The 24,839-nt window shown below is 39.8% G+C and overlaps 1 protein-coding gene across 1 annotated transcript; it reads left to right on the forward strand.

The window, feature by feature from the left end:
* The first annotated feature begins 3,377 nt into the window (after positions 1 to 3,377).
* Positions 3,378 to 24,762, forward strand: wdfy1 (WD repeat and FYVE domain containing 1). Its single transcript, XM_042414844.1, has 12 exons — positions 3,378 to 3,651; positions 5,410 to 5,477; positions 5,648 to 5,721; positions 5,910 to 5,964; positions 12,736 to 12,886; positions 12,991 to 13,103; positions 17,189 to 17,315; positions 18,389 to 18,494; positions 18,994 to 19,095; positions 19,209 to 19,339; positions 19,511 to 19,619; positions 21,184 to 24,762. Exons 1-12 carry the CDS (start codon positions 3,515 to 3,517, stop codon positions 21,241 to 21,243), a joined length of 1,233 nt encoding a protein of 410 aa, XP_042270778.1. The 5' UTR covers positions 3,378 to 3,514; the 3' UTR covers positions 21,244 to 24,762.
* Positions 24,763 to 24,839: the final 77 nt, after the last annotated feature.

Consider the following 24,839-nt stretch of genomic DNA (forward strand, 5'->3'; position numbering starts at 1 on the left):
CATCACGTTCAAAGTGGGCAGTTCAGCCAAAGCAGCTACCCAGGCAACATAATTCAAAATGAACTCATTGGCTCAATCAGTTTGAAAATACAGGACAGAGTAGTGGCAGAAATAAAAAGATCAAAGTACTTCTTGCTCAACTTGGACTGCACTCTAGATATTAGCGACCAAGAACAGATGTCAGTCATCATTCAATCTGTGAAAATGGGACCATCACTGGAGGTTCAAGAGTGCTTCCTGGGGTTTCTCGCTGTCTCTGAAACAACAGATCATGGTTTGTCTACCTTGATACTGAAGAAGTTGGAGGAATTGAACATTTCATTTGAGGACTGCGGGGGACAGTCTTACAGCAATGGCGCAAACATGAAGGGAAAAAATAAAGGTGTTCTCCTACTGTCTCCTGTCTCCTGGAGAAAAATCCCTTTGCACTGTATGTGTCCTGTGGGGCTCATACATTATATCTTGTGGTGGCTGATGCTGCAAAATCATCCACAGATGCAATCAGCTACTTTGACTATGTGCAGAAGCTGTACAGTCTTTTCTCAGCAGCACCACAGACATGGGAAGTTCTGAAGCAGCGAGTAAATATAACCCTGAAGTCATAGAGTGAGACCAGATGGGAGAGTCGGATAAACAGTGTGGAGCCTGTGAGATACCAAAGCCCAGATATCTGAGAGGCCCTTATACAGATCAGGGACAAAATCAAAACAGCCAGCTCTGAAGTTAGGAATGGTGAATATTGATCTACATGCCTAGGAGCTACATACTAGGAGTTGTTTATCTCAACCTCTGGTACCCCAGACCCTGCCTGGCTTGCCAGAAACTTTTATTCAGAATATCTCCTGCTCTCTTTGTCCCTTCTTCTACAGCCTCTGTGAGAACAAAACCAACCTCTGCAACTGCAAGCTGAGCAAGTGTTGAATTCATTCTTCAAAGAGGAAACTAATGGATATAAATACACTCAGTTTTTATCAGGGGTCTTTTTCTATTTGTCTATTTTTGTGTGTGACACTAACCTGCTGTGGCTCTTCCTCCTCATTCAGCCACTGCTCCAGCTCTCTCTGGAAGCAATCTGTTGCGGTTGCCAACAGCCCAGCTCTCCTCCACACACACTCCTCTGACCACATCCATTCAGCCCTCTGCTGTCCATATCCCTCCTGCTTCCATGTCAGGTGCAACACCCGAGGGGCCTGAGGAGCAGCTGGTAAGTAGATTATTAATTAGATAAAACAGTACACAGTAGTATGGAAAATAATACAAACTGCTTGGCCCTCAAGTATCACTAAAGCACTTTGTACTTTTTTATTGTTTTAGTCTGTGGATGAACATAATAAGACTGGGATGGAAGGTGTGAACAGCCTTGCTGAGTGCTAAGTGGGTCCACAACAACAAACAGGTCTCTCTTATGACCAGCAGTGTGTGATCTTTGCTGCTTGTTGTCAGGACTGGCTGACTACAGGGAGATTCAGAAAAGAAGAGTTTCCCCTCTGGTGAAAGTGTGTCAAGAGGCGGCATCATTGGTTGGTCTCCTCCTATGCCTGTGGCTGCTGGGCCTCACACAGAAATTCATGAATAATAATAAAATGCTAAAAACTTGATTACATTAAAAACAACTGATGTGTTGATAAAAAGCTAACTTGAAAAGATAAGTTTTAGCTGGTTTTTAAAGGATACTACTGAGGTTGCCTGTTTGATGTCTGCTGATAAGCTGTTTTAGGGGCATAAATACTAATTGAGTCAGCAGTATTGAGCTTTGCTGCAAAGCTTTGAATGATCACTCAAGGGTCTATTTCTTTTCAATGGACAAAATGTGATGGTAGATCAGTGCAGCCAAGTTTAATCAGCATTCTCTCAGGGTCTGTAGATGATGCTACCAATTGGCTGGATGGGGCTAGATACTGAAGGCTAGACAGGATGTCTTTTTAACTCCCTGCTTCAGGGCTTGTGCAGTGGTGTTTGTCTTGACCCTGATGCTACAGTGTTATTTTGCCTCCCAGATTTGCAGAGTGCTTCAGTGAATATAAATGACGCTGTTGGTTGGTAGAAAGCAGTAAAATATCCTTGTAACTGCCCATTAACTCTCAACAGCTGCTTACACTGTCACCTGGTCAACCTGGTGGCATAAGAGGAGAAGTCAGCAGAATTGAGCTTTACTCACCAAAGTCAAAGGGATTCATCCTCTGGGAACAGGGAATATCTGTGCAAAATGTCTTAATGTCATAAGTCTGGATTAAAAAGGGTGGACAAACAGCCAGATAGTCCAAAAGACAGACTGATGTTGTAGCTGCCCGCTGTTGTTGGATGAAGCCCAGGAGTGCGATTGCTCATGAAATGATGCACATTGGGCACCACTCTGGTTGAATCTAATTCATTAGTCTCTGTGCTGATACCAGGCTGTGGTGCTGTGCAAACACTGTGCCCTTTGGGCCCTTAATGGTTTAGACATCCAACTCTCTTGTAATGTGGTTAATATAGTATCTGATGTAACAGAAGTCTCACTGATACTCCAGGTGTAGAGAGGATTTATTGTTTGAAATACTACATTCATAATTCAGAATTTACCAAATGCGATTGTCTGTTAGTTTTGTGTGGGTCCCTCCTCATATTGGAATTGATGGGAATGAGAAGGTGGATAAAGCAGCAAAAAGGGCTTTGAAGAGTGGGAGTTGTCACATTAATGTAAATAATTAATGTCAGTTAGAAGCTAAAGTAGTGATTAAGGGACTAATCAAAAAGAAGTGTCAGAATGAATGGAACAAAGAAAATAAAGGAAGATATCTTTAAAAAGATGCCATAGTTGGGAGTGCTCGGTCTGGAGGATGAAATAGGAAAGAGGAGAGAGTTGAAGATGAAGGAATGGTTATACTAGTCTAAACAGTCCTCTCTATGTGATTGGAAGGCATAATAATGGAAAGTGCGAATACTGTGGAGAGGAAGAAACAGTGGACCATGTTTTATTGTATTGCCATATTGTATATTGCCAAGTATGTTTCAGAAAGAGAAGTTTTAAAGGATGGACTAAGACAGATTGGAGAGCATAATATCAGTAATATTCTAAAAAAAATCTTCAGATGACAAGTGTTGGAAACTCCTACTAGAGTATTTTAAGATCAACAAGATTAATGAACAGAATCTGAGAAATATTAGCATTAGTTATTTATTTATTTTTATTTTCATTTGGTTCCATTTTATTTATTTAATTATGACTATTTTGTTTATTGTTTTGATTGTAATTCGTTGTTTGGTAGAAATATTAGAGAGAGAGGGTATCTCTTTAGTCCACACTCCAGATCAGTAGGTGGCGGTATTGCATTCAAAACCCGTTTGCCAACCGCTAATAAAACTAAACGAAGAAGATGAAGGTCTCACTCGACGCTCATGCCCCACTATACAGCCTGAATTGGTTAGGCGCATTGTTGCCGTCATTACGGTAACGCTGACAGCAGCTCTGGGTGTCAGCTGATCCTCAGTAGGAAAATCAGCTGCAGGAAAACACTGCTGGAGAGTTCAAACCATGGCTGCGGAGATACACTCGAGGCCCCAGACCGCCCGACCGGTACTTCTGAACAAGATCGAGGGACACTCAGACGCCATCAATGCAGCTGTTTTAATACCAAAAGAAGATGGAGTGATCACGGTCAGCGAGGACAGGTGAGCTCGCCAAGCAGGCTAAGCGGTCGAAAGCCCAGCAGCAGCAGCTAGCGGGCTCGGGCTATTTGCTGGTCGTTATATCAGTATTTCTTGGTACACTGTTTTAACAAGGACACAACAAACATTTATTAATTCCCCAAGTTATATATATTTAGCTATAGACATAATTTTTTGGTTGGGATATCCCATATGGAGCTAAGGAGCTAAGGTTAGCCCAGGCGAGTGTGGGGTTTGGCATTTGACACATTCATTTACCAAGAATGAGTCGTTTCCATAAAATATCCGCACCCTAGCTTATCATGGCAGTAAACAGGGAGATAACATTTGTATTTTATCCCGTAAAGCTGGTTTTACGACTCTGCTTTGATGTGCGTAACAGTTGTGTTAGGTTATTAGTTAAGCTACCTTGCGACAACTCATTAGTTTCTCCAAATAACTGACATGCTGCCTTCAAGTGCTCTTAGTCATCTTTATCACAAGGGAAATTACATGTAGCCTAATAAACGTATTAATTTACTTGCTGTTAAAAAATATTATCGCTGTGGCGTTTATGTGTAATTAAACCATCAAATCAACAGCATATTTTCAAGGAATTGTGAAGGCAGCAGTGCGGCTGTAACTGAATGAACTTCCCCACTGGCTCTCTCTTTAACGGTTGCCAGATAATCACAGCTGTGAAGGTGGTAAACATAGTCCTACTTGTACATCACATTCACCGGGCGAGGGTGATGAGCTGTAAGTGTTATCAGGGCTGTCATGCTTGGTTTCAAGTATGAAGAAGCAACATCCTCATTTAAAGAGAAGGGAACTTAGTTGCTGTGAAGAAATGTGATGCAGTTTCCATTAGACAGATAAACCATTTGATAATTCAGTGGGGAAGTTGTGGGACGTTGGTGTGGCCCTCTTACATCTCATTTCCTTTAAAAAGGTTTAAAGAAGCTTGTTTTAAATGCACTTAGACAGCACATGTAATAGGATTCTGGTAAACAGAACATGACAGAACATGACAGAACATACAATATGTACTGTGCAAAGTTGTCCAGTTTTGTGTGCTGTTATAAAGGGGCCTTTAAAATATGTACTATATAAACAGACTAGAGCTAAAGTGTTAAAATGCTGTAAAGCATAATACTTACTGAAAGAACACGTTTCAAATAAGCATTAGCCTAAATGCCTAATTTACGGTGTATATACAACAAACTCTGAGGAGCTGGTAAATGCCAACGCAAGGACAGTTTCAAAAGTGGTTCAGCATTGACTCATCTCTTTTGTAATTCGGTCTCGACAGTATTGTTTACAAAATTTATGTGCAGGCTTAGGTGTCCACCAAAATGTGACTTCACCAACTGAAATTAGTAAAACACATTTTTCGTACATATGTTACTCTGGCCGTTTCAGCGCTCTTTTGTGTACAGAGTCAAGCATTGCAGAGAGAATTAGGGCCGCTTTCCCAGAGGAGGATTAAGCCCAGCTGTACAGTAGATGTGAGCAGTCTTCAGTGGAGATATCCATGGAGTATTTCTCACTGAAACATGCCTCATTCTCACATCACTTTTGTATTTTTTTTTACTGCAGGATAGGTGCATGCGTAAGTAAAATATTAGAAATGCATTTAAAGTTGAGATCCCCATTGTCCAAAGTTGACCTTCATAAAAGAAAGTAGACAGAATGTCCTACAAGTGGCCTTGCACCAGTAACATAAGAAACAGGAGAGTGCTCTGATTATGCTTGATTATACATTCTACCATTTATCCTCAGAACCATCCGGGTTTGGCTGAAGAGAGACAGCGGTCAGTACTGGCCAAGCATCTACCACACAGTCTCCTGTAAGTAAGACTGCATTATCTCAGTGGAATAATAAATGTGTGGAGAAAATTTGGAGAAAAAAAAAAAGAATTATTTTAGACCACTACAGCCACTCAATACACACAGTCTGCAACGTGGCATACTTTATTTTGCTGCTTATGTTGACTATCACCCTCTGTCTCTCCTATAGCTCCATGCTCTTGCATGTCGTACCACCATGACAGCAGACGCATCTTCATAGGCCAGGACAATGGGGCTGTTGTGGTAAGTAAGACTAAGTCAAACAAATGGACTCATATTCTTGCTCCAGGCTTACTCTTTTGAATGGTCAAACAATCTAGTTATTAAAAACCTGCATATCTGGTTCAAACAGGCCTCCTCTAAATGCCTGTGGGGGCAGGATGGTTATTTGATTTGAAACTTGTTTTTTTTTTTTTTTGCCTGCCTTCTAGGAGTTTCTCATCTCTGAAGATTTCAACAAGATGAACCATGTCAAAACATATCCAGGTGAGATCTTAAGATGAGAACACATTACACACAGCTGTCAGGTCCAGTGTGACAGTCCCACTGTCATTCTGTAATGTGTTGTTGATCTTTGACTGACAGCCTCAAACTCCTTTTGATCGCAGTATGATGTATGATTGCAGTATGATTGCAGGCTACAACATCACAGCCTCCCTTCATTGACAAGTAGCCAAGTGGTTGCAAAGATTAACAGAATGACAGTATATAGTATCCACAGTCCATCCATAGATTAAAAAAAACAAAAAAACGAAAAACATCTGCATGAACCCTTTCTTATGGATTATTCCGAGCAAATCCCAGAAACAAAACTCTGCCGCTGCAAATGTTATGGACTGTAAGTTGGTTTATGAATTAAAATATCATAGAAAACACTTTCTGGCGAGAATAGGTATACCATGAAACTGCATTCTTCAGTCTTTTTCTCTACCATAGTGTATTATGGTGTTATATCCAGTGAGTGTGCAATGAAAATACTGAAAATGTGTTGATTGTGTGCTGCTCAGTCCTTTTGCTGTCACTTACAGTTGGAAACATATTCTGAGGTGTATGAAGCTGAGTAAATGAGTGAAAGGACATTACTAAGCCATCAGAGATTCAATCTGCAGGCCTGTTTTCACTGGTGACATATCCACTATGGGTATTTGTACTTGAATTATATGGCTTTATACTGTAGTTCTGGATACAGTATGTAGATCTCTAGAGTGACTTTGATCTGTGCATGTGAGTAAGTGTTTCAGTGGTGGTGTGTGTACTGTCAGCTGCCCCTCCTTGCCCCAAGAGACATCAGGAGACTGTCAAGGGAGAGCTACGTTGAGCATGAGTGACATAGCTGAAAGCAGCAGTTAACTTCTTCTCAGTACTTGCATTGTTTTGTACTGTTAGACCAAGCAGAAGGAATGGACAATTAGACAACATAAATGTCTAATAAAAGTTTCCTTTTCCATCAAAGTGGATAACCCTATGATATATACTGTGTGAATATAATTGATCAGAATTATTAGTTAAAGTAGATAGCTGATGTTTTGCCACTTCTCAAGTGATCATTAAATTTAAGTTCAAGTTAACACATATACATAAATAAACTAGAAATTAACTGGAGGTGCGTTGTGTTTTGTCAATAGACTATCACATCATATATGCTCAGGTAGAGTCTCCCTTAAAAGTGATCTGTGGAGTTTTCTTGCTAAAAAAACAACAAAAAAACATTATGTTTGCATGCATTGTTTCCCACCAAACTCCTTGTGTGCATCCTTGAGGCCTGACAAACATGTGGAATGCATTTCTTTCTCATAAAAGTTTTGAAAAGCAAATTTTTTGAATATTTAAATCATGCGTTGTTTACATCCATGTTTGCTAGCTTACAGTCTTTTTCTTCTTCCTTGCCTTTGTTGGTGCTTTACTTTGTTTCTTTGCATTACTGCTGCCAATGGCTGATCAGAAGTATAGTGTTAAACTGGTGGAAGGACTGTGTATCAGCCTACATGGCGGCTAGCAGCTAGTTAGCATAGCTAGCATCATTAGCATAGCATAGTAGTGCTTTGTGTCGCTGTGGTGTTTCCAGCTGTTAAACTGGAAACACTGCAGCTACACACAGCACCCTGGCACAAGAAGAAAAGTTAAGTTGAATGGTTGTGAGAAATAAAAATACGATGTGTCACTCAGTTGTTCTAACTGTGGTGCATGCTGTGGTGCCATTATATTCACATTAATGGGCTCTCATTATGTTCCACTCTGGAGTGGCCAACCACCTAGTGGTAAAATTCGGTATTACAGTCTGGTCCAGTATTTGGCTTAATATCATACTTGTTTGAAAATTTTTACATTGGTCCAACCCTAGTGTGCATGACACCAACAAAACAAGGACTCATGAAAACATCGCTCTATAGTGCTACTAGTGGCCAAAAACTCTACAGGGTACCTTTAAACTGTACCAATAGATTCAAGTATAAGACATTTAAGAAATGTTGTAGTCCTGTATTATATTATTATTATTATTATTATTGTTATTATTATCTAGTTTTTGCTTATTGATTGACAATGAAGAAGTCACAGCCCTCATGTAGCAAGCAGTCATTTACAGCCTTTACATCTTGACCCCATCTCATAGTGGTCTAATTTGTTGGTTATGAACAGAACACTGTTCCAATGACTGTATCAGCAGCGATTTAGCCTCCTCAGTGGAAAACAAGGGAAAACAGCCAGCCTGTTGCTTTAGAGAGGAAACACCACATGTCACCACTGGAATGCTCCATCTGGTTTCTACCACTTGTAGCAAAATCAAGCAGCAGAGTCTGAACAGCAAAAATATGACTCACGGCCAGATCAAATGGGCATTAGGATTTGTCTGTGCACTTCAAAGATATGCAGGGATCAAAATCACCATTTGGCTTTTGGCAGTCAGTGTTACTTCCCTCAGAGCTGCAGACAAAGGAGTCTTGATTTCTTTTCTTTCTTTTTTTTCCAAGGGATTTTGGAAAATGCTTTTCTCTGTGTAGTTCATATTAATTACTTGCGTTATTCTGTAATCATGGTCATGGTGGCTTCATGCAGACAATCTTGTGAACACACTGCACAAGGAACAAACATTGTTGCTCCATCAGACAAGAGACAGCAACAGTCTACAGAAAACACAATAGTATGTTAAATAGATTTAGGTGATAAAAAATGTTTCTGAAGTGACTGATGCCAGAAAGTATTTTTAGAAAAGTAGAGTAGCAGAGGAAAAAGGGGAGAAGGAAGATCAAAGTTTCAGCCTCAGAGACTTGACCACAGTTTGGTCATGAGGCAGTAAAATGCAAGAGGACAAATATGCAAAAAAATGTTTTCATTGATTAAAAGTACAAGTATATCTATCAATCAATCAAGTTTATTTGTCACATGTAATAATAAAAAGTATAATCACAGTGAAATGTAGTCCCATCAGTTCCTTCAATTTGTGCATTAAAAAGAGTTTAAATAGAATAGAAATAGTAATAAGTATATGTGTATGATTGGAGGGAAAACAATGAAGACAAGACTCTTCTTCTTCAAGCCATCTTCTCATTTCTTACTTGATGTACCATTTTCCTCAGGGGCCAGAGGTTACTAGCACATGGTCCCCGGAGGAGGACAGTCTTTACCACTGCCTTATTCAAGTCTGTTCTTGTCTTGGACTGTCTGAACAACCTTCCCTATGACCCAGTTGCATGGAGGGGTGGCAGTCTTAGGCAGTGACCTCCATTTAGGATCCTGGTGGCCTGAGGGAAGAAGCTCTTCCTGAGCCTCTCAGTGCTGGCCTGGTTTATCTGGTACCTTCTTTCCGACTGCAGCAGGGAGAAAAGGCCATTATCTGGGTGGTTGGGATCCTTAATGATTCTCCTAGCCCTATTCTTGCAGCACCTGATGTAAATACCCTTTAGGCAGGGTAGAGCACTGCTTATTGTATGTTCAGCTGAACATACCACTCTTTTCAGGGCCTTGTGGTCCTATTCGGTGCTTTTTCTGTACCAGGCAGTGATGTTCCCCATCATGATGCTCTTGATGGTGCAGGAGTAGAAATTCCTCAGTATTTTAAGGGATACCCAGAATTTCCTTAAGTGTCTGAGGTGAAACAGTCTCTGCCTTGCCTTTCTCATAACTGAGTCAGTATGCAGTGGCCAGGTCAGGCCCTCGCTGATGTGGACGCCAAGATACTTGAAACTGTCCACCCTCTCCAACAAGACCTGTTGATAATAAGGGGGGCATAGTTCCTTACCTGCTTCTTCCCAAAGTCCACTATCAGCTTCCTAGTCTTGCTGACATTCAGGAGTAGGTTGTTGTCCTGACATTGATTGACCTGCCCACTGATACTGTCTGGTCCTGGTGCTTTCTTGCCATTCACATGCTTGAAAACTCTCCTTATGTCATGCTCAGAAAGGGTGATAGGTGTGAAAGGTGCACCCACCCATCCATCAACCTCTGCTTCAGCTGTTTTTGCCTGCCAGCTGCTGCTGGCCTCAAAGCGAGCATAAAAGTTGTTTAGCTCACTTGCTAGAGACGCACCAGCACTTGACAAGGAGGAGGGGGAGGGCTTGACACATGTTTCTGGGATGCCCTCATAGTACTGTAGTTCCACTTTGTTCTTGTTGTCCCTTTTTGCCTCCTTTATTGCTTCTTACATTGTAGGCTGCTGCTTTATAATTGTCCATGTTTTCAGACCGCAGCCCTAAGTTGTAGGCTGTAGTGCGTGTGTTTATGGCATCCCGGATGTCTCTGGTAATCCATGGTTTCTGGTTGTGAAATGATTTAACTGCAGTTTTGGGTACAGTTGCTTCTGTTGTTTCACAAATTAAATCCACCACGGACTCAGTGAATTCATTGATGTCATCGGTGACGTCGACAGTGGTGTCCTGGATTGTACTCCAGACTGCTTCATGTAGTGTAGACTGTAGGGCAACCTCTGATTGGCCTGACCATTTCCTGACCTCTTGCGTCACTGGGGCGTGCGTTCTAGTTTGTTTACATACTTGGACATACTCAACAAGAAGGCTGCATGATTGCTCTTCCCGAATGTGGTGAGCAATTCTGCTCTGTAGCTGTTTTTGAATGACATGTAGCAGTGATCCAGAGTGTTTATTCCTCTTGTGGCGTAGTCAATAAGTTGATGGAAGTCAGGCATAACCTTAAGATTAGTCTAATTGAAGTTCCCAGCAACAATCAGGATTACTGGTCTGCGAGCAGTTCAAGTCTTTGCAAAGATCCGACAGGGCAGCCTCTGTGCTTGCCTGTGGTAGGATGTAGACTGCCGTGATAATGACTGATGTTAATTCCCTTGGTAGAAAGTGCCTTTTGCATTTGATTGACAATCATTCCAGATCAGGTGAGCAGAATGGGATAGCATTTTAATATTCACCATAAAGCACACACCTCCTCCTTTTGTCTTGCCAGAGTCCTCCACTCTGTCAGATTGGTATACAGAAAAGAGTCACGTGGTTGAATGCCACCATCCAGGATTTAGCCAAGTTTCAGGGCAATGAAAGGACATTACAGTTCCTGATATCCCGTTGGAAACTGATGTGGGCACGGAGGTCGTCCAATTTATTAACCAACACCTTGGCTAAACAGGATACTTGGCAGAGAAGATCCATGCGGCCAGGATCACAGCCGGTGTTTAATCCCTCCACGTTTACCTCAGTGTTTCCTCCAATGTTGAGATGGATGCAGAGATGCATGCAGAGATGGTCTTGCTTGTCTATGTGGTCAGGATCATAGCTGGTGTTTTTCCCCTCCACCTTTCCCTCAATGTTTACTCTGATTTACTTTCGAAAACCTCGACCAGCCAGGTAGCAGAATTGGCAGGAGGAGAGTTAACAAAGTGGTGAGTTGACCATTTCCCTATACTGATGAGTGACTTGTAGTCATATGTTAACTTTGTTGAATATTATTAGCAGAATAGTGACTGAATTGGTCTACGCCTTCTAGAACCAATAAAATGGGTTTATTTAGCTTAAATTGGACATGATTTCAGGTTTATCGTTGCCTCAATTCTAATAGTTAATCTTACTTTCTTGTGCACTAAAAGAAGAGAGAAATTACTTGTCATGTGAGAGATGCGCGGCCATACAAACCTGATTTACCCAGTATAGCATTTCTCATTTAAGTGTAATAGAAGGCCTGTCCATATTTCATGCACAGTAATGTGGTTTGTTACACCCTGCATCAATAGATTGTAGCCTATTGAACCCTGACTTTTCCTTTAAATTCTCCCTTATATATCTTTACAGCTGGAAAAATTATAGAGGAAAAATATTTTCCACATGATTTGATAGTTTCATGTCCTCTCTCTGAATCTACATGCAGTATTGCAACAATCATTAACAACCATCATTTTATGGCTGCAGTGTTGCATGAAATAGAAATAAATAAGGGCTCTTATTAACTCTTAATAGTTCAACATGATATAAGATTTTGTATCTTTGGAAACTTGGGATCTTATAAAAAAATAAAAATAACTCTAAACATTTGTGATGATGAGCCAACTGGAGGTCCATTTGAGAATATATTTTGGGATGTAAAATTGTTTGATTGTACTGGTGAAATTAGGGCTGGGTGACATGGCAAAAAATAAAAAACATTACTTTAGACATGACGAGCACTCCAGCTATACCCCTGCTAATGTTAGCTTTAGCATAGCCTCGTCAGCGGATGCGGCTGAGTTTGTCCCTCTTTGCCAGCCTGGGTTCACTGTTTACCTGGGGACAGACTCCAACATAGAGACTTGTTAGATCTATCCATATTGAGTAAAAAATGCCTGAAGTTTATCATCGTTATCAACATAACTTTTATTGCGATCCCGTATCGAGATCAGATACTTTACATCAGCAAATACTGTATGTTGCGTATCAGCATGGTTTCTGTATTTACCCTTTCTTTTATATTAGCCATAGTTTTGAACAATGCAGTGTTTCAAAAAGGCTTGAAAACCTGCTGTCTGTAAAACCATAGATGTTGAATACAGAAATTTGACAACAAAAGTGTGCACCTTGGTGGTGATTCCCAGATGGACTATTAACTCTGATAGGAGTACAGTCGGCTGAAGGGATTTGTCTGACTTAGTCTGGATTACTGCGGCAGTAAGCAGAGCCTCTGATGGGATCAGCACTTGGAAAAGGCAAATTAGTCTTATATGGTGCTCATCCATGACAGTTTGGAGAAATGGAATAGATGTGATCTTGTCTGATGTTTATCCAACATGTCTTGTGCCTTTTTAAAATGTCGTGTATGTGTGTTTTGCAGCCCACCAGAACCGTGTGTCAGATATGGTGTTTTCCCTGGAGAGTGAGTGGGTAGTGAGTACTGGCCATGACAAGAGTGTGAGCTGGATGTGCACTCAGAGTGGCAGCATGCTGGGGAGACACTACTTCACTGCCTGGGCCTCCTGCCTACAGTATCCTTCATTCACTCACTATGTGTGCAGCACTTACTGTAGGAGTATTTCTCAGTTGAGTTGTTAACATGTCGCGCCTGTTTAAACCCTGACCCCCTGCTCAGATACGATCACGAGACACAGCATGCCTTCGTTGGCGATTACTCAGGACAGATCACGCTGCTGAAACTGGAGAAGCAGACGTACTCCACCATCACCACACTGAAAGGACATGAAGGTAAAGACACACATGCTGCATACACACCTGCCCAGAAGTGAAGAATCATGTTTATCATTGACACAGCTATTCATCATTGAAAAAAAATTCTTCCACATGACATGAAACTGTTTTCAATGTTCAAAAATAAATTTTGCATGATTTTAGTTATAGATTTATCTATGTGGCTATTTGAAGGTTTTGAAAAGTCTGAAAAAGCATTGAAATCTATTTCCTGAAAAAAGGCCTTAGAGGTTTTTAGACTTTTTTAAAAATTATTTTTTAACAGCATAAAAACCAGATGATAGAAATAAGGTCAAGAAGCCACAAGCTTATACAATGGAGCTTCCCTTAACCCAAAGGAAAGAAATACAAACTAATACATACAGCAGGATTCATCAAAATACAAAGAAAATAAATGGCAATAAGAAACACACAAAATGAACAGAAGAGTCCATCAATCAGGAGACAACAGTACTTTAAAAACAAAGAAATACACGAATGAAAGACAATAAAATAAAAATTAAGACATCAAGAATTAGACATGAATTAAATGTGATGACAATTTGTTTCTTTAATTTTCAAAAGATAGCAAGTTCTTCTTGTTAATGTGTATTTTAGCATTCCATATCTGTACACCACGATATCTGAGCGAACACTGGCCATGTTTCATTTTGTAAAAAGGAAGATGAAGATGAGCTGATGGATCTGTCTGGTGTTTATAAGAATGAGTTTAGGAATCAAATTTTTAAAAAGTTTCTAAAAGATAATTGGAGAAAAACATATATTTATATAAACACACACACATAGCTGATGAATATTTAAGTCATATACTGAAAGAATGTTAGGTTTTCTGAACAAGGGGACAGAGGTCTCATTAGAGTTTGAGAAAGTTCCCAAACTTATAGATCTGTTTTTGCAGCACATGAAGCTTATGGAGATCTCAGTTTTGATGAAGATCCCCAGTGATTTCACAGTTTTGGTACAAATAAAATGAGTATGTTTTGTTATAATGTAACTTCCCATCAACTAAAATGCTAAAGAAACAAGTGTAAGAAATTTGAGACATTTCCATCAGTAGATGGATGCTAGAAGGTATTGAAAAGTCTTCAGTCACAAATCCATCTGTTCATTATATGCTGCTCATCTGGGTCCAGCTCGCATTTATTTAATTAAATATGTCATTAGGAATTTTGTTACACACTGCTGGGAAATATTGAAACCATATAATATAATAGTCCATATTCATATCCCTACTGGTTTTCTGTGATATTTTCATACTCCATACAAGCCGGTATGATTGTGAAACAACTATTCTATTCAAGTCTATATCTACCCTGCAGAAAACCAGAATAGAGTTTTGAGCCCCAGCAACAGCTTTACACACTTGAACATTATTTTCCGAGTATTGTCTCCAGGCAGGATGTGACACCATTGAAAAGAAATCCAATCTTTTGGCTTTGGATGATGGTGATTGGGAAATGCTGTCTCATAGTGCTGGAGAAATTCCCATAACTGCTGGTTTAGGCTAAGATTTGGTAACTCTGCTGTTCTTCCAGCCATCCAATGACCACTTGATCTCTTTTAGATGTGAGTACTGTCCTTCTGGAAATCTCCCATCTAAACACAAATGCTTCATCAGTGGATGAACATTACTCAGATGATGGTTTATATTCTCTAGTGTTTACTTTACCTTTTGAAGTCATTCAATGTTCTTGTAGCTGTGCCAAGGAAATGGACCACACAACAAAAACAAACTGCCAGGACACTTCACTGAGTGAAACAAACCATTCCTTATGCTCTTCTTTGGGGATTTATCACACATGAACTCATGAGCTTGTTGAGAAAAGAACAAACGATGACTCATCTAAATGCCTATCTCATCTCTCTAAAATGCCTCTGTTTTTACCACAACCATATTGCTTACAAAACATCCTCTTTATCAAGTATTGACATATGTTAGTATACATTTTATAAGAGTCACAAAATGGAAATATATTCCCTGCCTCTCTTTTTATCTGCAAATTGACTGCAGTGTTCATATAATACATTTTAATTGGACTGATGGTAATCCATATTAAAGGGTGTGGCTTTGGCTCAAGCTGTGTACAAGCTGGAGTTCCATCCAAATATTTAATGGAAATTATGATTAATCAAATTTGAAATGAAAAGGTCAGACTTTGCCTTGCTCACATCAGGGCTTTCACATTTACTTTTTTGCCAAACTGAGTCGCATATTGTAACTATATTGCATATACGTTTGCTTAGAGTTTGTGTGACTTATAGTTGCAGTAGAGGAGAATGAAGTTACAGCTACTGTTTTTTCCGCTAAACATTATCAATAAGGAGCTATAAATGGCTTGGCTCCCTACTGCGTGCTGCATGTGGCTTAATGAGAATACTGTGTAAAAGCTGAAGTACCTAAGAAAGCTTTGATAAGCGATTAGATGACAGGATTCTACGGTTGTAAAATGCTGTGTGGGTCATGTAGCTACAGTTTCTGCCGGCATAATCAGTCCTCCACCACCTGCCACAGACCATAAATTATTCATCATATGACTGGAGTGGGTCTGACTTCAAGAGCTTTATTGTGTGTCCCACAGTTCAGTTCCTGTTGAAAGCTCAAAAGAGTTCCAGTGGAAAACATGAAAAGAATTATGTCTTTGCAAGTTGGCTTGTGTGGAAAATCAGTGATACAACAAAATCAGAAATGCAGTTTAAGCATTTTAAGTCACCATAACTCAGGTTTAAACAGATTGTACATACTTTAACAACATTCTGTTTCATACTCAGACAGAAGGAAAGTGAAAGCATGTGTGATGTGCTTTATCCTCTCAGAAGAACAGGCAGATGGTCTGTGTTGTGTAGCTGATCAGTTGAATGCAACTGTTCTCTGCTTAATTAGAGCCAAGGGCATGACAAAAAGGCTGAGCCAGAACAAAGCCATAAAAAATGCTAATACTGTAATTCCACAAACTATTTACAATGAAATCTGTGCCCATCCGTTGTCAGATCATTGGCAACAGCTGTTAGTCTGCTGTCTTTTTTTTTCCTTAGCAGTCTCAAGGAAAATAATTTGGCAAGTAGCTGTATTTTCTCATTAGTTAGTTAGCTTCTTGCTAGCTACACAGGCTAACCCCTGGCAACTAACACCAATAGGCAGATTTTAGAAATGGATTTTTATTGTAGGGTTAAATAAATGAGAATTAGTTATAGTTATGTTGGCAACATAACTATGATTGGACAGTGCTGAGCTTTTCTTGCTCTTCCAGCAATTTTCCACAGCTCTTGTTAGATGTTAGTTATGTTTTCTTAATCAGCTGCTTACTATAACAGATGTAGTCTTACACGAGCAGAAAATACTCTGCTTTGAACAATAAGTTGTGTCTGATGTGATTTTTCCACAAAGAAGTTCAACTACCTAGTAAGAAATTCTTAGAATTACATCTACACTCTCTCCCTCTTTGGAAAATCCAGAATCCCTGAATATTAAAGTTCATTTTCAGCATATGTGCACTGGAGGCTTCAAGTTTCCACATCACACTATTTATATCACAAATCATGCTCGCACATCCTCATCTTAAATTCAGATTTAAGGCGAACTGAAACTTTCCCTCTTCAGCAAATGAATGTGAAAACAGCCTTCTAGTGTCAAACTCTGCACGTACATCATTCTGCACTGTGGAGCTCAAACATCCAGCTGAAGGGACAAGAAACGAAACACATTTTTGAGTGGAGGCGGACTTTTTGGCAGTAAGTTATCAGGGGCTTTAAGTTTATAGCGTTGTAGCCTAGAGGAGTGCGACTGGTAAGCAAGACATTACAATAAGTAGCCGTATACCGAAACAATTAATGAGATCTTGGTAAGATCAACTCAGTTTGGTGTGCATTAATAGAAAAACAAGGCTCATCCAAAAATTATGCCTTTTTAAAATGAGAAGGCCCTCCAGTTCCAGACTGAATGTGTTTGGTCGGAGTTGGCTGTAGTTCTCCCACATGGCACTGGGTGGAGCCAACAAGTCAGACCTTAACACTGTCCCTCCACAGGCTCTTACACTATACATGTAACAAGTGTGTCCGCCTTCCTCTCTGTGAATTGCTTCCAGGTAGCATAGGAGTCCTGTGGTGGGACCCCGTCCAGAGGCTGCTGTTCTCAGGGGCTTCCGACCACAGCGTCATCATGTGGGACATCGGAGGCCGCAAAGGACGAACGCTACTGTTGCAGGGACACCAGTAAGTCCTGCAGCTTTGAATATGAACATGTGGCTTAAAACGTGAACCAGGGAAAACGGGCTCTGATGAAACGACATGTAGATGTGTCGCATATTTCTCAGAGGACAAAAAAAACACCTTTTTCTTCTCACAATAGCGTCTATCTGTCTGTCACAGTCATCCCCACACTCTCTTGTCACTGGCAGGTCTCAGTGGTGTCAGTAACAGCTGTCCCCAGGCGCTGACTCTGTTTTTATCTCCACTTCTCAGTCTTCATACATATTTCACCACCCTTTATCCCCTCCCCTCTCCCCCGTTAACAGGAGTCATCGCAAAGCCTGTGTACTGTGTGGCAGACTAGGCCGATAACAGCAGGATTTACAGAGGTTTATTTCTCAGACACCCATAAAAATGAGAATTGTAATGCTCTTGTGGTTCGGAAGGGTCCTAAATCCTGTTTGACCTGGTCCTCGTTTCTTTTCAACCCTCTTTGTGTCCTTTTTTCCTCCTCTCCTCCGTTTTACTAATGTATTTAATAGACTTCCTTTTATGGGATTTAACATTTATATGACATTGGTGGTATGACAGTTGACAAGATACGAGAAGAGAGAATTAATGAAAGTTTTAGTTTTAAAATTCAGTCTGTGTATTTGTGTTATTGTGTTGTTTAACCTTTTACTCTAATCCTTATACGTGTCGTAATAAAAGCTGCAGTCATTCATTTTTGGCCAGTAGGGGACAGAAAAACATCAAAATAAGCTGACACAGTTTATCATACTGTTATGTTATGCCTATATGTTAGCACAGGGTTGACTATGAGCAAGAAAAAATATCTATCTTTGAAGCTGCTGAAGTTTCTACTGTGTTCACTGCTAGTCACCAACTTTGTCTGTCTGCTGTCTGCGGCTGGGCAGTGGTTTTTATCAGTGGCTCTGCAGTAAATGTGATGCCAAAATACTAAAACAATGAGCTAAAAGAGACTAAACATCAGCAGATTAGCAGGGTTTGGTGTTGATTCTCTGTGATTTTTTTTTAAAATATTGCTTAATTCAGGTTTATTCATTCATTTTCCCTTTATTCGGCAACTCCCTCAGTGAGCGTGTCCAGGCCCTGCGTTACCTCCAGTTGACCAGGCAGTTGGTTTCGTGCTCAGCTGACGGAGGCATCGCAGTCTGGAACATGGACACACCCAGAGAAGAGGTTTGCATCACTGTTACAGCTGCTGGAAAAAAAAAAAAAATAGGGTGTAACTAAATAGTCTACTCACAGTGTTGTACTATACAAGATACACGGTTGATAGCTTCATATCCTTTTTTATACCATTATTTTCAGGTTTTGCCATAAATAGTTTTTCTCATTGATGCTATTGCAAACTGTAAAGTAATAGAATCTCTTACATGAAAATATAAATCAATATGTTTTACAATCAGATGCTTATATACATATAAAGAAGTAACAAAGTCATGATCCTACTATGTTCTAGAAGGAAAATAGTGCTCACTCACTATAATACGAGCAGTATACAGTAGCTGCCATGGAACTTGTGGTATTTTAGAGGGGCGTTTTGGTCTCAGTTCTGGTTTGAATGATTTAAAATAATGATCATAGAAGTACTAGAAATGATTTTAGTAGCACTTACTTTGCATTGTGATGTTGCTGAATGTTTAATGGAGGTCTTCACCTGTACCTGTCTCTGCAGGCGCCCCAGTGGTTAGACAGCGACTCGTGTCAGAAGTGTGAGCAGCCTTTTTTCTGGAACATCAAACAGATGTGGGACACTAAGACCCTGGGGCTCCGACAGGTAGGAGAGTGGTGTCCTTACTAAAGTGCACCTGTATCAGTTTTTCTGAACCGTTGTTAATCCTGCGCACCATTCAGTTGTCAGAAGTTTATGGGTGTATTTCCTGTGTGCAGCACCACTGCAGGAAGTGCGGCAAAGCTGTGTGTGGGAAATGTAGTTCTAAACGCTCCACGTTCCCAATTATGGGCTTCGAGTTCCCGGTGCGGGTGTGTGATGCCTGCTTTGACACCATCAAAGAAGAAGAGTGAGTAAAGGGGTTGTGTAAATAATTGTAACTGATTGGTCACTTCTATCTCTTTTTCTTTTCATTATATCCCTGTTTTCAGAAGCAAACCCTGATGAAATGCTGTCTTTGTGTGTGTGTGTGTGTGTGTGTGTGTGTGTGTGTGTGTGTGTGTGTGTGTGTGTTTTGCAGTCGAACACCGTTGGCCACATTCCACGAGGGGAAACACAACATCGCCCACATGGACATGGACCCATCTAGAGGCCTGATGGTCACATGTGGAAGCGACCGCATTGTTAAGGTCAACAACAGTTCTTTGATAGCAGATACAGTAATTCTTGCATGTGATCGGTCTGTGTCAAACACAGGTCCTTTGAATCGCAACAGAAACAAATCAAATATTCAAATTAGTATTATTTTTCAAAGCTGTTATCTTAGATTCAGATTCCTGGTATGAAATAAGACTGTCTGCAGTTGGTTAAGTAAAGCAAATTATCTGTAATCTAAACTCAAATATCAAACGCTTGACCCCTGTATGGCTTGAAAGGTTGTTGAGGCACTTACACATATAACTGTATGCCTGTAAAAGGCAATGAAGCACCTGAGTGGTGGGGTGCTGTATATTAAGATGACAACAGACAACAACAGTGGAAGACAGTTTTGAAGGAAACCAGTAGAGCTTGTTCAAAATTCCCCACATTTATATGACGTCTCTTGCTGCTGCCACTTTTTACGCCATAATCTAATTTTATATTGTCCAAGAACACGTTTTAAAGGAAGATAATATTCCAGTGTTGGTCAGAAGTGATTTGGCTCTGATCTGCCCCCTTGTGGATGTATATTTTAATCCTCCAGGTATGGACAAAGTCAGAGGCCAATGCTTGCATTGTTATAAAACAACTACACTCTTAAAACAGTCACTCTAGTTAACTTGAATTCATATCTGTTACAATTTACTTAGTTTTCACTGTGGAAACAAAGCATCAAAACTGTCACAGTAACTTCTTAAACCACCACCATGATGCTGGTGCAGCATAGTATATCTCTCCAGTTACACTCTATTTTAAGTCACCCTGTTTAGCATTAATAAGCAGCATATAATCAGTTCATAAATTGTTTAACACTATAATATAGCAGATATGAGTGTTTATTAGTGTATAACTCCTGTGGGCAGCCATAAGTAGACACTGGTATATAATGATAATGAATGACAATATAGTAAAAAAAAAAAAACAAGTCTTCACAGGAGAATTTATAATAGCTGACAAATACTGTACATTAATAAACACATTATAATGTACATATTACAGCTTATAACTATATAATGTGTCAAACCATGTATTAACTATTTATATACTGCTTATAAATGATAAATAGGAGGACATAAAAGTAAGTGTTACCACTTCTCTGTCTGTCCATCCATGTGCTCATTATGTTTGAGACCATGTTGCTAGGTTTGTAAGCAGGCAGGTGAGTAACAGAAGCAGTGTCTTTAGCTATATTTTGTTGCATATGAATAGACAGCACAGAGGTGGATTACATACTAGGGAGAAGTTTGTTTAGATGTTCCTTCACCCTTTCAAGCCTTGAGGGGGTGTTATTGAAAAAAGAGGGTGTTTTTTTCCCAGTAAAAGCTCACATCAGTCATGAATTCTTTCACTGTTTCATGTTCATATTTATTTCAACTGCAAAACTGGTGTAAGCTATCAAGAAAAATGAAAGTCTTAAATCTAGCTTGTTGACAGAAAAACTGTCACAAAGCTGCAGCTGCAGATGATCTGCTTTATCGTTTACATCCTGTTCATGAGTGTTCTCAGCTTTGCACCACCTCTCCTGTCATCGTCATTGGCTGTTTGTCTCCACAGATCTGGGATATGACGCAGGTGGTTGGCTGTAGCTTAGCAACAGGCTTCTCTCCGCGCTGATTGGTCCAGCCGACTACGTGCCCCCCTCCACCCCCCCTCTCTCCAAGCTCCGCCCACTCTTCCAATGTCATGGAAACCCCTCTGTACAGTATATCTCCCCATCACGCCTGGGCTCTTCAGCTACAACCAGGCCTGCTCTTGGTGAATGTGTGTGTGTGTAAGTGTGTGAGTGCTGATGGTGCAGGTCTCCACATTCCTTTTGCTTCTCATAACAAACTATCCTTTAATTTCACTACTCCTCAGTCCTACATGAAAGTGTGTGCGACTGATTTTTGACTTTTTGCTCTGAATCCGAAACAGAACCCTAAGCACAACGATGGCGTGTAAGTGTGTGTACATGTGTGCATGTATCGTAATTATTCCTCCTATGGGAGGAATGGTATTGATATTAGTGTTTACATTTAATATTTCTGATGCTTCTTTTGACAAAGGTCATTTTTTTTATTACCTTTGCACTGTAACATTAGGTTTCACAAAATCGCTGACCTGCCAGTCCTGTAAAAAAAAAAAACATACACTAGCTTCTCCTGCTTATTATTGTGGCCCACTAACTGCATATTACTCACTGTCACTGTAACATGTATAAAAACCTAAAAAGCATCTGTATATACCCCTGCATCATGTTTATAGTAGAGATACTTGCTTGAAATGACTCTTTTTTTTCCTCTCTCTTATTGATTTCTTGTTTTCTCTTTCACTAGTTGGCCTTAAATCACTCTCAGGAGGTTTTACATCAGTAGGTTGTCGCTGGGCGGGGCTCTTGATGTCAGTCGTAAACCATCCCTAACGTGTATTCATTCGAGCATTGTAAGAAAATCAATAGAGCAACCACTTGTTGATAGATGAATGAAATCTCTCGGTACATTTGAAGATGCTGCCGGAGAAATTTGATGCAGTTGTCAGACGTTTGCTTGACAACGCTGACACATCCTCTCACCTTATGAACCCAAGTGAGCCAGGGAAAATTGGAATACGTCGCCGTAGTAACAAGTCATGTTTGAGTGTCATGCACTGACCGCAGCATCATCAAACATATTGTTGCAGCCATCCTGAGATGAACCGTTCTATCTTGATCAGTTCAAGATTTAATCTCGTGGTCTCAACCAACTTAATTTTGATAAACAAGTCTTAAAAAAAATAGCACATCATTAGCATTTATCACTCTCTTTAGAAATCTGTGTTTAGGTAGATGCGACACATGGCACTGATGGTATAAACCCAAGACTCTAATGCCTTGTGAGAATTACTTGTCATCTGTAATTAAAAAAGAAAAACAACAGAGTTACAAATTATACTGTGGTGCAAAATTGGATTAACTTTTACCAGAAAGGCACTTAGGTACTGGACAGGTACTCTAAACTTAATGTAGCAAATGCTGGTATGTTGAAGTCATTGCCAGCTGAATCAGGGCTGCCTGTGTTCCTTCAAAAGCCTTAAAGAGAGAAGGACACACTCACAAAGCCTTTTTAGTAGTTTGTCGGTGCTTACGACTGTTCACCCATTCACTCTCACGCACTCACCTTGTTATAAAGCTCTGGATGTCTCATTTGCGTTCCTTTCATCCTGTTCTTTTTTTTCCCCTCATGTTCTGTTCTGAACTCTCTTACAGCCCCCCCACCCCCCCACTCCACCCCCACCCCCCCACACACATACACACATACACATCTGTGTTATAAAGGATGTCTCATAGCGCTCTCACCACTGCACTGAATTGCACAACTCGTGGTCTTTGTCGTTGACTTAAAACATTTTTGCAAGTTCTGATTTGGGAGAGATAATAGCTGGATTAGATGTAGCGTCCTTGTAAATAGTGGCTAATATCTTCTAATGTTAGACTAACGCTTGCCTTATTGTAAGTGGAAAAATGAGCATTATACTGTTGGAGTTCCTGATTTCAAATGTAGTTACATTCCAGTTTTTTGATTATGTAGTGTATATTTATATTTGTAGTAAAGTATTTATCTATTATCACTGTAAATGGTTGTTTACTTTTCTTTGTGCCCATCTAGTAGTCTTTATTTCCTCGTGATAGCAAAACTAAAACATGTTAAGCAAATGAAGCCCATTCAAACTCTAATGACGAGATGAAATGAAATGTCAGATTAAGCAGAATTTTACATCCTAACAAGGACAGAGACTGGTTGGTTAATCAAGTCACAGCAGTGGTTGACTGCTATTGTTTCCCATCATCAATGTCCACATCAATAGAAAGACAGATCAATAGATATTTAGATGTCACACAATATAATACTTGGGGTTACACTGAACGCTGAAACAGATTGAATATGTCAGTAGCCAATATTATAAACTAATGTTATCATGTTGACATCAGTGGATGCTCTGGGATAAAACATGCCTTAAATTGTTATACATAATTATCACAAAAATTGGCAAAATGTGTCATTAAAGCTGCATTAATTTTTTTTTGGCTGAAAACATTTAAAATACTATAAATATGTTGAACGTGTAATCAAAAAGTTGACATATGGAGCAACATTAGGATTCATTTGGGGTTCCTTACTCTGTCCATTTGAGGAATATAAGTCCAATATTCACTCTTAGCTGTTCACTTTTAGCTCTATTTTGGTCTCCACCAACTCCTAAGGAAAATATTTGTCTTTTAGCTGCTTAATGTTCCACCAGGGGACAGGAAAACATACCCTTTTCACATGACATATAATCATTTGATCTATTGGTAATTTAAAAATAGGTGCAGCTTTAAAAAGTCTTTGCATGTTTCAGCGCTGTTGACTTTTTAGTCAGCTCCCAATTTTGGGAAACTGATCAGATAGTCTAACCTCAAGTATTATAAAAACTCATGTCACAGAGCGTCATCAGGGATCTACAGGGTTATTGACGATGCTACCGTACAATCAGGAGTCAAAGCTCTCCTTTCCTATTTCACTTAACTCAACATTGAAGCTTCTTCCAGTCATTACTTCTAATCATGTCCTGGTAACAGATTGTGTTTGGTGATAAAAAGGCTGTCTGCTCAAACACTGACTCCGGGGTCTTAACTGCATAGCAGATGGACAAGATGTTAAAGGTTTGATGAATGGCTGGATTGGTTGTTTGCTGAAAAAGCTAATGAAATAGATCTTCAGATTACCAGACTGTCACAGGAAGGAAGGAATAGATTTTGTCAAGTCATAAATGTCATGGTTTATTTATAGGAGTCATTTTGTTCAGTTTTTGTCATCTTTAGTTCATCTAACACTAGAATGGTCAGCCTTCATGTTTATGACAGGCCACATTAACACTTGATGACTCATTTTCCACAACACCAGGGCCCATATCTCAAACTCTGTAAATTGATTTCTGTTTGACTTTTTCTCTTCTAACTGCTTGTAAAAGACACTTGCTGTCCCAAAATGATGTTGTTAATGTATATCTCAAAATAATTGTATTTTTAAATACTTTTGTTGACAATACAGTACTGACTTTGGTCTCCCTGTGACCTCAAACCAGGTCACAGAGAGAAAAGAATCAATGCTTAATAAAGATATTCTGATATGTTTATTTGACTGTTCTTTTTCTTCTGGAGAGGTTCAAGAATAATAAGTAATTCGGAGGCACAATGAGACACAAACAGCCTT

The sequence above is a fragment of the Thunnus maccoyii genome, chromosome 6 (genome assembly GCF_910596095.1).
Source record: "Thunnus maccoyii chromosome 6, fThuMac1.1, whole genome shotgun sequence".
NCBI lineage: Eukaryota > Metazoa > Chordata > Actinopteri > Scombriformes > Scombridae > Thunnus > Thunnus maccoyii.